At 30.1% G+C, this 13936-nt stretch overlaps 1 protein-coding gene across 1 annotated transcript in view; it reads right to left on the bottom strand.

Moving 5' to 3' along the window:
- LOC118197064 (uncharacterized) overlaps positions 1–13936 on the bottom strand; it is a 100946-nt gene that overhangs the window by 24644 nt on the left and 62366 nt on the right. The window contains exons 16-20 of the mRNA XM_035368541.2: positions 12588–12737; positions 12265–12499; positions 5985–6236; positions 5748–5858; positions 21–89 (exon numbers count right to left, since the gene is read on the bottom strand). Coding sequence (XP_035224432.2) covers positions 21–89; positions 5748–5858; positions 5985–6236; positions 12265–12499; positions 12588–12737 — 817 coding nt within the window. The remainder of the gene's footprint in view (positions 1–20; positions 90–5747; positions 5859–5984; positions 6237–12264; positions 12500–12587; positions 12738–13936) is intronic.

Below are 13936 nucleotides of genomic sequence, written 5' to 3'. Positions count from 1 at the left end.
TGCATGAAATTTTATCATACCTTTGCCAGCTCCTGTTGTAGCACACAGATAACAAGAATGGTGACTTTATTTTCCAAATTAATTTCAAGCTGCAAATTATGAGGGAAAATGTTTAAACCAAAATATGCATAATATTGTTTGACACATATATAAATTATTCAATGCTTAATGATACATTGGTTATTAGTGCATTTTAAGCTTATAAACTTTACAGTAACTATGTACAATAACTATGCAATAACAGTATTAGCATTTGTTGTAGAACATAAAAAAATCAAAGAGATATTGAAATTTTGATTAAGATATACAAGGTCTAAACTAAGGAACTTTCAGGAAAGTTTTGGTAAGTAGCATTGCATGCCAGTCACCTACACAAAAGATTTTAGTTGTTGCATTTGTTGACTAGTTACTGTATTACACTACTTTGTTAAAGCATTTGCTGTGTTTATTCTACACTTTTCAAAATCGGTTAATTTCATATACACCATATTAAGATAAAATTTTATGTTAAACCTAAAGGGGTATTTACAGGAATCCATAAAATGATGAAAAAAATTTATCGTGATCACAGCTTTAGTTGTATGCAATGTTATGAATGGTTTATATAGTTCAACAAATAGTCACCAATTAATTTATGATCATCTAGCTTTAGGGTATCTACTGACCTCAACTGACAAAATTCATTTAGTTTATATTCCTGAAATAATATGTTTAAATTGGTGATTAACTGCAAGTAATGATTGATGATTATAACATTTTAATTGAATCATTTCGTTACATTTTAATAGAGAAATTGGAAATGTGTCAAAGTATTGCAAAATTCATCACACATCTACTGACTCCAGATCAGAAAAAAATCACATAGTAACTTGTCAGGAACTTTTGGATCATGAAAACAAGGACAAAAATTTCATGGGAAAGGAAAAAGAAGGCTGACTTTCTTTTTGACATGGTTCTATGTTAATGCCTTAAACAGATTAGTATATATATATATATATAATTGTTTCATAAGAATAAATTGAGTTTAATTTAAAAAATTAAATTTAAATACATATTTAATTAAATATTCTTTCACAATTTTTTAACAGAACACACATTTCAAATTACAAACAGTTTACATTTTTTTCACATACCACTTCACTTTCATTTCCTTCAAGCAAACATACATCTCTTGATTGGCTCAGTTACTTAACTCCGTAAATAATTGATATTACTACCTTTAGGATTTTTAATTTAATTTAATTTAATTAATATTAATATTTACAAAAAATTTTTTACTACAACAAAGATAGCAGCTTGACACTCAACTTTACCTACATAATTTGAATATATAATTTGAAGAACACACTTACTTCTCTTTCACAACACTTTTGCAGACCCCAACACTCACATAGTAGGTAAGTTAGAATTAAAACTTACTATTTACTTAAGTATTTTAAAAAAAAAAAAAAATTATGTAGTATCTAAGTATTTTCTAAATATGAAATTATATTTTTAAATATATATTTTTTTAAAAATTGTGAATTAGTTCTTTTTTTTTATTTCTTATTGGTTTATATGGATTATGTATAGTTCTTTTATAGTTTCTTTTTATTGATATGCATATTCGTGTAGGGGAAGTTTCTGTAGACAAGGATTTCTAAAATACATTGGTTTCTAGATTTTTTTATTATTTTATAAAAAATTAATTTTTTAAGAAAAAGTTTAATTCTTGACTTTACTTGCTTGTTTCTCAAAAGACTTAATTAGTATTTTCCTTTTTGAACTTTAATTCTTAAATGTTAATACTTAAATGTTAAATTCTAAGGGTACCACTTTATTGGAATTACTTTTGGTTTTGACTTTTACCCTTGCCTGCATGAATGACGAAACACAAATTGGAATGATTGGAGAGTTAGGTTTGGAGGCAACTTCCCCTTGATAAGTCTGTCTCCTGCATACTTTACGATCATTCACATATGCATTTTTAAAAAAAATTGTTTAATTTAATTTTAATTTATTAAATTAGTAGATTTATTTTCATGGATAGATTTTGCACTTGATTTGCTCATGCTTCTGAATTTAAATGATATTGTAGATTAGTTCGAGAATTAAATCTTTTACATGTTTGCATATTTTAAAATTATTTAAAATTATTTTGGCTTTTTTCTTTTTTTACTTTTTTACCTTTTTCCTTTTTTCCTTTTATACGTATTTGTTAAGAGTTTAAATTTGTTTAAATTTAAATATATATATATATAAATTGTAGTAAGCTCGCCTAAAAGTTACCAAGAGCTGCTGCTCCAAAAGTTTAACACGTTTTCAAAAAATTAATTAGTACACATGAAAATCAAATCATTAGACATGTAAAACTGGAACAGAGAATTGAGACTATTAAAATTTCCAAGACACCTTGTCTAAATTTTTAAAAAAATTTTTAGCGAAAAAGTTTCAATTGTCTGTTTCGGCGAAACGTGTAATGGGGTTAGCTTGATTCGACATTCAAATAAATGAAATTTCCCTTGAAAAGCCTGTTTGGAAGTCGAGTTGGGCTAATTTACCATTTTCCGCTTACTTTTTAACCTTTTCTGTTTTTTAATTTTTTTAATGTTTTACATGTCTAATGATTTGATTTTCATGTGTACTAATTAATTTTTTGAAAACGTGTTAAACCTTTTGGAGCAGCAGCTCTTGGTAACTTTTAGGCGAGCTTACTACAATTTTTATATTTTACTTATTTTGCAGCATATTGCGCAAGATGTTTTCTAGACCAAAATTGTTTTTTTTATAAATTGTTATTACTGCTTTGCTTGATATATATATATATATATATATATAAAATAAAATTTTAAAAAAAAATTTAAAAAAAATGTAATTTCATTTAATGCATTAAAATATACCAGATTACTAGAAATTTAAAACTTAACAATTATACAGTATTTGGATCCATTACAAAACAAGTGTATCTTTGAAGCTTAACATCAAAATATTTCAGCTTTTTGAAGAGGAAACACGTGTCAGACTGCCTTGAAATGCATGGACCTTTTCTGTAAAACCTATACTAATTTCAGCTTAAATTTTAATAATTGGATTGTAAGGATTATGCTAATTTTCTTAACAGTTAAATTTTAAGTTCCTTTCCTGTCAAATTCTTAACTTCAACTTACTACTTCCGGCCAGAACGTAGTTTGGGAATCACTCTGAATACTTAATGAGGAGAAGCGGTATTTAAACCGCGAAGTCTACTAGCAGAATTAGAGAGAATCAGAGTTTCTGATTTCCACGCGTCTGCCTTTTGGCTACTCTCTCTCTCAAAGCTGTTATTACGTTCGGCCATACTCAGGCCCTTGATAAGCTTCGTAGTCAAATAGAGTTAAGGGGCCAACTCGATTAGAATCTTGATAGCTTCGGCTATATATCTTTAGTTAATCTTAAATTTAGTTTAATTTTTAGTCTCTTAAGTTCAAGCCCAAGTGTCGGCTTTTATTGTACACTCCAAGACAGAGTTTTTTAAATCTTATTGGAATAATAAAGGGTTAGTTACCATTCCATCTTGTTGTTTCTTGTTGCATGAACTTAAGTGATTATTCACTAACTAGTTCTTAAGATTCGTCACTTTCTACAGTAACTGAGAAATACACTAGTGAGAATCTTACAGGATACTTTTAAGGTTTAAGATACTTATTTCATGTGTACAGAGTTAATACCACAGGACAGAAATAAGCATACAGAATGTCAGGACTGCCATATGGTGATATAAGTACTGTTCTGTAGTGCTAATTATCCAGTGAAGTAGCCTAAAGAAGCTCTGTGCAAACTTTCCAAAACATTTTCATGCAATTATTGTTTAGAAGAATTTGTTGTCCTAATATAAAGACTTTTTCATAACAGTTATTGCTGACAAATACTTTGCCCTTGTTCTGAGAAGTATTTTATAATACTGTTGATTTTGTGATGAAATTTTGGATTATTTATAATATACTTTCAAAACTTGGGTTTGTTTGCAATCAGTCTAATGCTGCGATGTGCTTGCATTAACGGCATGAATGTCAAGCTAGTGTTCTGGAGATACTCTTTCGCCACAAGCATAGCTGTATGATGAAGAAATATTTCTCTTAGAATAATAAGTGGGGAAGGGTCCATATCCAGCTATGTGTTCAGTCAAACAGGGGCTACTGAGATATTTTTTTTCTTTATGTTAATAATTTCATGTGCTCCCCTGCATTGGGGAACAGAGTTTCATTCGTTCAGCCAGATTTGATCTCAACCAAGTGAAACTTTAATATGAATATTACCTTAGAGGACATGAAAAACTTCTTGTGCAAGTGGAGAAGGCTAGTTGAAGTTTACTATTGCATGTAGAGAAGACAGAGAATCTGAATGTATTGTAAGCTGACTGCATTTATTACTAAATGCAATTTTTATTGCCTTTTTAACTGCTAAAATTTTTGCTTGAAAAACTGTATTTTCTGGTTATAGGCATCTTTTCCAAGCTTTACGGAAAATATAGGCTGATCCCGTTTTTAGCCCAAATGAATGTTAGCCCGGAAGGGCTATTAGTCTGAAAATGGCATTTTGTGTTGAATCAGTACAAACAGCTGAATCACTTTTCAAATTGTTGCCACCAAATATTATCACCCTGTATTATATTTAAAGAAACTAAATAATGATGAATCTGCATTAATGCATATATGTTTCTTGCACTGTGAAAAAACAATGGTACCTAAAGTCATTAAATTTTGAATAACAGTCTTCCACCCGAAAATGGGTACCCGGAAGGCCAAATTTGGAACTTGTTTTATTGATTATTTCACAGTTTGTAAAACTGTAATGAATTTCTGATTAAAAAACTGAACAATTTTAAAGTGAGCATTGGCTACACTGTAGAGAATAAAAAATTTATATCTCCAGCACGTGAGACTGTCTACCAGAAATTTTCAAGATATGCTGTTTTTAAATATTTTTAGACCAAAGTGGCATTTAGACAAAGGCTCTCAAAACATGTGTGTGTCTGTAAATGGGGGGAAAAAAACCTTATAATGTACTCAAAGCAAATTCAGACAGCATTTGATTTACATCAGCTTTCTTCTTTATTTTTATTTTACCCATAATTTACTTCAGTGTTGATCGAATTCCATTCAATAGAATTATGAAGGCTTTCACCTAAAAATTACATTGCCAATTTTGTTATAATACTTTATATAAATATATCATCTTTTTTTTTATTATTATTATTTCAGGAACTTCTGTTATCAAACAAATAAATTTACCACAAAATTAATTTATTTATTATTCCACCCACCCCAAATGTAGCATTTACACTGAAGATAACGAAAAAGATAAAATGATACTGTTTCAGATCCTAAATACCAATAAACATAAAAAAATTTCATAATAGTCGAGATTAAAAAAAAATACCAGGCAGGTATGACAGGCCACATAGAGAAATCACCGAATCAGATTTCCTGTATACTAATATAACTAGGCAATTTCCCGTACTATGCAGAAATATGCTACACAACTGACTTATTTGTCCGTTACAAAGTAACAACTTAGAATATAACTATAACTAAATTATAACTAAATCAACATGCTCATACATTATAAACCAAAACGTTAGCCAAGAAAATAATAACAACAATTTTAATATAAATATATGAAGTACATATAACTCTATGTATTTTGTTGCACTTGCCATGCAGTTAAAATTGCTGAAGAGGCTGGAACATGCATATAACTACTCAACTAGTTCCAATATTAGTCCTTACCTTAGATAAACAGTCTTCAAGAGACATGAGAGATTCCACATTCCTCGCACTTAGATTTATAATATGACTGAAGAATTGTGTCATCCATGTCCAGTCTTTCACTTGCTTTTGCTAAAAAAATCATATTAAGTAAACAATAAAAATGTCATAAAAGAAAGTAAAAGTCATGATTTCTCTGAAGTTAAAACAGCATCTAATTCTGATAAACTGAAAATAGATAAAATGTATTATACATACTTTGCTCGCCAACTTTTCAAGTGTTTTTATCACTGCTTGCAAGTACAGACCATTATTTACAAAATCAAATAACCAAACACTTCGCACTCCATCAAATATAGCACTTAAGAATCCACATATTTCTTCAGCTTGTGGCATAGCTTCACAAATCTTGTGATTGTCTGGGAGCATGAACAACAGAAATGACAGCCCAATAATACATCTCATTTGATTAGCAGGAAATAAATACTCCAAAGGCAAACAGTTAATAAGCTATAAGAAAAGTCAAATTATAATTATATCATCATCATCAGTATTATTACTTGTAATTAATCCTCTAAGTGGCATAACTGCTGTTAAATGTCATGAGATTTTTTTGTCACTTGGTATACATTAGTTTATAATTTAAAATATATTTAGTTTTCATACTTTATCTAAATGATATAAATATCATCTTAATGCATGGAAGTTTATGAAAACAGAGGCTAAAATAAAAAAATGTATGCATATTTATCTAATATATTGTATTTAAATACATTTCTTCATGAGCAGATCCAATACATTATGCCACTCGGAGGGTTTCAAACATGCTAAATTTACAAAACCAAGAAAAAGAAATAAATTTTGCATAAATTAAATTTTCTTCTTTTAATCTTCTAGAAAAGAGAAAAAATCTCAAATGTTCCTTTTTCCCATAACACCCCACATATTTATCAAAAAAATTATCTGTAATCTTTTAATTATGTCACAAATCTGATAGGATTTATTTTTTAATTTAATGCTCTGTATTTAGAGGAAGTAAATTTTGTTAATTTTGATGAATTCCTGTCATTTGTTATTGTCATCTAGAACTTCTTATAGGTAATCCAAAATACCTCCTATTCTAAACTGCTGGCTATAGTAATTACAAACTATGAAGGACAAAAGGCAACAAAACCATATTTATATGATAAATATTATATCAGGATGAAATTATTAAAATTTAAAGTTGTTTGGATAAACATAATATGGAAAGATCAATACTGCATGTAGCCAGTATGAGCAACAGGGGACATAAAGTGGAATAGTTACACTGCATTAAAATTAAAGTTTGTGAATGATGCCAACTTGAAATACTGCAATCCATCAGGCTCCAATTATTTGCAAGAGTTCCTCTATTGTAACCACTGGTGATAACTGTAAATATCATCTTTGTCCAATCAAGGACCAGACATGTTCAATTTGTGAAAGATCAGTCGAGCACCCCAGAAATGTTTATGCTGCCCATGAGAAAGTGTCGCATATTATATGTAGCATGCAAACAATCACAGATTCTAACTCCACTGCAATGCAGCCTTGGTTAGTCAGATAAATTCTAAAAAACAATCACTCCTAGTGTTACCATACTCAGATTTAGCTACTATGGTGCTTAAAAAAAAGCAGAACCTATTTGAAAAGACAATGTCTTACCATTCATACGTTCATGTTCATCACGAAATGCACCACTGTAACTACAGAAGCCTGCACTATAGTACTATTAATAATAGGTGAAGCAAGGGCTAATTTCATGAAATGTCTTAGTGTGCCAGGTCATCATGATCTTACAAGTCACTCAATCCACCCCCCCACAAGTGCATTCAGCATAGTCACTTGAGAGCTGTCAGATTTTCACTAATGTGAGCAGCAATTTCACATTAAAATTATCTACAGTTTACTTTATAATATAGTTACTTTATAATTCTCACATAATCAAAATCAGAAAAGTGGTAGCTTGGATTGCATCTTCTGTAATATTTTCTTACTTAACAAATAATTACATTTATTGTCCTTAACATTGGTGTGGCAACACCATATTTTGTATTGTATAACCATTGCTGAGCAACGTCAGGAAACGTTTAAAAATATTATTCTGAATAGAGATTCAGTTTTGAGATGTATAAAAATTTATCAAGAAAGAAACACAATAGTGAGCTGGAGTGTGATGTTGTAACAGATAGAATTGATTTCAAACTATCTATCTCCATGAACTGAGAATAAAATCTATATTTTATTAGAAGCTCATCATTTTTTCCATTAAATGCTTCAAAAATGTTATACTTGTTATAAAAGGCATATTTAAACTTTCTATGTAAACAAACAATGAGCACACATTATTCTCCTCCAAAAAATCCTGCTATCTATTATCCTCTTTTACCCTGTTTCGAAATGACATTACTGGTGCTCATGTTGGGAGCATGCACTACATTGCTAATCATGTGCATATCTTACCATGCTGTACATACATCAGTATTCAAACGTTAAGCACAAATATAAAAATTACCATATTTGGCAAAAAAATGACATGCAGGTACAAAATTTGCATACATGTATACACACACACACACACACACACACACACACACAAAAAAAAAAAAAAAAAAAAAAAAAAAAAAAAAAACTAGCAAGTAGGTTTTAACAAAAAGCCATGTTATACATAAAAACGGCCTGTTTTGTGCACTCTTTCTCAGCATTATAGACTCTAAAGAGAGACTAAAAGAGAAAAATTATGAACAACAGATGGCTACATACAGATCAGCTGTACTGTCTGTCTACGAGAAGAACATCTCCCGCCACAGTGTCTGTTGCTATTGCAACAGGACTAGTATATTTCAAATAGGGGAGAACCAAGGGTTGCTTTATTGTCATTTTGTTTTTAGTGACTGTTGGCTGAAGGGAAAAGAGTTTATCATTCATCTTCAAGACACCCCTACGGAAAATGGGTCATGGCTCGTTTCTACAGCAACAGACAGCTGAACTAACTGGCGAGAGCTTTTCTTATGATAGAAAGACTGTACATAAGATTATCAATGGTTTGCATTCCACTATCAACCTCATACAAAACTGCCTGTTTAAACAAAGCTCGAAATCACTTAACTGGAGTCCACAAATATGGAATATTATGCTTTTTACAGATAGATCTAGGTTTGTCAACAGATCGATTCCCGATGGTTACTGGTCTGGAGAATGTTTGGAATGCATCATCACACCAGTAACATCTGCAAAATGCATGCATACAGCGGTCACAATTTGAGAAAGTCTGCTATTGGCAACCTCATTAATCTCTATATCAGGAATTTTCAACTTTATTTGCCCCAAACCTTTTTAGTATTGCTAGAATATCATTTCTCCAAAACATAGATACATATTTTTATCTAGATTTAGATAATTTTTCAATGTGTTTTATAAATTAAACAATAAAAAGTGTACAAAATGTTGATAAATACCAAAACAACTTGAGAACAAAAGTAGCTTTTTATATTCATTAACTCAAACTACATACTTAACAGATAAATAAAAGGCTGACTGCATTCCCCCCCTCCCCCCCAGTTGAAAAGCCCTACATTACATTTTCATTCATGACACCTTGACTGGAGTAAACAAAGAGGTCACAATCTTACATAAAATATTCACTCACTTTTTGCAGCCAAGGATGCTGATTTTTTTTTTATAGATGATGATGTGCGAGCTCAGTTAGCTTGGATTATCAGTTAGTGCTTAGAAATGGAGACACTGTTTAATAAGCATACTTGCCAACCTATGACACTCAAAAATCAGGAAATTTTTCACAATGTTAAAAAGACTTTTTAAATGATGAAAATATAGTTTTTAATAATGAATTAACTTTAAATAGTAACTAATTCTTAAATGCAAGCAACACAAAAATACCTTACACATAAAAAAACATTTTTATTATTTGCATCGATTAAGAAAAAAAAAAACCACTTTAATTAGTTTTCGTACAAATGTTATAAACAGTGGCAGATTTTGCTTTCTTTAAGAAAGAAACTTCATAATTTTGTTCGTAGTAATTGCCACGTAGGCCTGCTTTCACTAATAAAAGCTTTTCTAATGTGTCATCACTAATATTAGATCTAAATTTAGTCCTCGTTTTTGCACCAATACTGAAAATTTTCTCACACTCTGCATTATTATGGAGAACTGTCAAGATGGCCAACATAATTCTAGACAGCTCCCTATATTTTAAAATTCCATCAGCAGACATTCTGCATTAGCAACTTTTTGGTCCTCTGTTTCTGAAGAAAAATTTTATTTTTTGTTTTTTTTCAACACAACTCATGTTGTCCTTGTGTTTTTGTGCACGCACATGTTTGAGAACATCCGCCCTTCCACCATGCGAAATCGAAAAATCGCAACGACAGGCAGTACACATCACAAATTTATTACATTTCCTTGAGGAAATAATGGAAAGAAAGTCAACTGTGTACGATTTTTGAAACGTACACGAGTATTTCACCTTTCTGGCAGACATAACAAAAGATGATAATTTCTAAAACTATTTCCCTAAGGCACATATACTCAAACAACTCAGGACAAAATGACCGAAATAACTAAAGAACATCCAAATATCAGCTTGCTTTGTCCTCATTGGCTAATTAATATATGCCAGATGACACGTAGTGGAGCACGATGTCCCCATTGGAGAACTGGAGAACGACGTTTCTGGATACGTATATGCTCTGCTCTCACTTACAAAGCAGAAGTTATCTAATTCGCAAGGTTTTGTTTTAGATATAACCTAGAGAAAATTCAATTGCTTTCAGACTGCCAAAATCACTTTTTTTTTTTTTTTTTTGTTTTTTGTTTATATAACAAAGTATTAAGCCAAGTTCCATAAAAATCGTGAGAAATTTTAAGAATAAGAAAAAGTCGGGAGAAATATATTGTAAATCGGGTTGGCGGGAGAGCGGTCGAAAATCAGGAGTCTCCCGCCTAAATCGGGAGAGTTGGCAACTCTGAATAAGGAATGACAACCAAGACCACCCGACTTGAAAGTAATCATATGGCATTCCTCGAAGACATTTTCTGTTTCTTTTCCTTTAGAATCTCTATAACCTAAGAATACATCTGTTGTATAAATGGACACAGATCAATTGAGATTTTATTCTTGACATGAATCAGTGTTGTCAAACATGTGTTTCCAGCAATAGTCATCTATTCTCTAGTGACAGATCAATGAACGTTTTTGCCACTCAAACTTTTATGCTTTTATTTACTTCTTTTACCTAAATATATATTGGTAATTTTCTTTGCATTTTCTCATGGCAGTGTCTTTTGTTACATTTTAGCATTTGTGAATGTTTCAAATAATTCATTTAAACATTTTTTTTCCCCACCCACGTTATTTATTGTTCATCTTTTGGATGTGCAAATAATGCAATCACTTTAGGTTTAAGACATGCTTCATTCATGGTCCAATTTTACTAGCAAGAAATTTATTTTGCACTGCCAGATTTTTTAGCAAGCTAACTGGATATATCACAGTTTAAAATTATTTCATATAATCAAATTCCAAAATTTCAGTTTTTACATAGATTTTTTAACCTGGAATGACGACAAACTTTTCATTTAAAGGCAATAAATACATTTTCTAACTTCATATCTTATAATGCTATTTGAATACATATACAATTTATGAATTCTGTGTACATATGTGGCTATTAAATTGGCAGATAAATATGGAATGCACAATTTTAATTAGACAAAAAAAGCAACCTTAATTTGGCATAGATTTTGAGGGCAATCAGGTCCCTCTTCTTCAGGACCAAAAATATTTTTGAACAATTATTTTTTCTTCTGAAAAAGATGGACCTGTGATTGACTGCCCTCAAAAGCAATACAGTTTTATTCAAAATCTATGCCAAATTATGATTGCTTTTTTCCCTAATTTAAAACATATTTTTATTGGTGTTGTTCATTTAAAAATGAACATGTACAAATTTTACAATTCACTTCCAGTAATTTCTCTCAGTTTAGTGTACTTGAACATAAACAGTAAGGAACATTAAATAAAATAATTCTCATTCATTTTCTGAGATTCCTTTATGGGTAATTTTTTAAGCCTTTGCAATTATTACTTATTAGTATTTATTTATACTAGAATTTTTTCTGTTAATAGAAAATGTATTTTATCTGGCATTTCATCATTTCTGGGTAATATAAAAATGATCATCACAAAAGCTGACAAGTGACCAAAAGGTGAAAGTACTTTATAATGATGGTTTTTATGCAGCTTTATTCACACAGACAGACTGATACATTACATATTTCCACAGCAGCACTAATACAGTTGAGACCTGTAACATCTATGGCATCCCATAATACATCTCATGAACTGTCTTCATAAAATTAAAAAAAAATCACGTATATCTCTGCACTATGCTTAAATATCAAAGACAAAAAATATTGCAAATAAACAAATCAATTTTAAAAAGGGGGCATTGTTTTCATAATACACTAAATTTTTTTTGATTGAAAAATATACCTTTTTTATGTTAAATGCAGTTAATTTTAATTTCACTGTAGGAAGTGGTTCCTGAGTCAACATGCTATTCAAACAGTCACAGATATTCTTCAAATTAATCCACAGGTTATTCATATCTTTATTCTGACATTTTGGTGTAGTTTTAGCATATTTCAGCCATTTGCAATCAAAAATACTCAAAAGATCAGCAACCTTTCTCGCAGCATTTCCTTCCGAATCAATTTCATGATGTTTTCTGGGGGAAAAAGATGAATATAAAAACATGAAGATTATACAGTATAAAGCTGATAATGATGGCAATATTAAAACTGTATACATATTACCTTTTAGTATCTATAACCATGTCTAACTTCCACAAAGTACCAACAAAAACAGTCTGAAAAGTTTTGGATTCTCTTAGAATTTCACTATTTAGTGATGTTAAAACAACAGACACTGGATTTGCTTCAAGTGGTAATTCACAGTCTTCAAATCTAAAAAAATTAAACTTAATAACTTTTAATATCTAAACTTCAATGAAAAGTCAATTTTCAAATCTATAAAACAAAATAATTATGCACTATAATTAATTCCTAAAGAAAACTGTAATTGAATAAAACAAACTAAAAAATTAGTCAAAACAATATAACATTAAAGAAGTTACCTTTTTTTAAAAAAAATCTGGTTTAAAACAGACAAAGACATGAGAATTCAAAGAAATAACTTGTTACTCTTTAAAAAAAAAAAAAAAAAAAAAAAAAAAAAGAAGTTACTTCAGATTCAAGCAACACTTAAGCACTTACGCAGTTTTAAGCCATTCATCAAAGGATCAGGACAATAGAATTATCGAAAAATCCTTTTTTAAATGTTGCATTATTAATGATTTAAATGGCATTGAAAAAAGATGTGCTCTTATGATAGAATGATGATTTTAAAGTGAAACCAAAAGTAATAACATAACTAAAGAAAATTCTTAATAAATTAAGTAGTTAAAATATTTATATTCAAAAATAATTTAATATATTGCTCACTATATTTATAGTATGAGTAAATAAAAATGCAACTGTTTATCTAAAATGAAAATTTTATAAATATCTGATCCATAGTTAGTATAAGAAAGAGCACTTCCTGCACACAAAAATGCTAAATACCTTCAATAAAAAACAACTTCACTTCTTTAAACAAAATATATAAAAAATATAGTGTACATTTGTTAAGAGAGTTTATTTCCATATCTGTATAAGCAAAAATAGTTATGCTGAATTTTCTAAATCTAAAGCCCACCAGCGGCCGAGCGGTAAAATCGCTGAACACTGGTAGTTCGGTCCGAGGTTCGAATACCGCGAACGGGCTGGCTGCATGGGTGTTTTCGTGGTTTTCCCCATGTGTAACGTGTATACGAGCCAGTTTTCCCTAGAAAGTCCTTCCCGAAGGCATCCCTCCTCTTAGGCAGATAGCCCTAGTGTGCTTTGCCATAATTAAATACACCACCACCACATCTAAACCTAAAATTTTGTGTTATTTACTTCCAAGAATGAATATGGACTACACACATTTTCAGATTACTATACTTCTACTGCACATGTTTATTCTTGAAAATGCATTTAATTGATTTTAAAAGGCATTAAGCCGCAAAAATTTAAAATAAACAGTTAAACTGTAATGACCCTTATATTATGAATGATGAAATAAT

Source organism: Stegodyphus dumicola, chromosome 5 (assembly GCF_044657685.1).
Source record: "Stegodyphus dumicola isolate Sdum_Otavi_A_Nest chromosome 5, ASM4465768v1".
Taxonomy (NCBI): domain Eukaryota; kingdom Metazoa; phylum Arthropoda; class Arachnida; order Araneae; family Eresidae; genus Stegodyphus; species Stegodyphus dumicola.
This window is presented reverse-complemented; position numbering and strand designations above follow the sequence as displayed.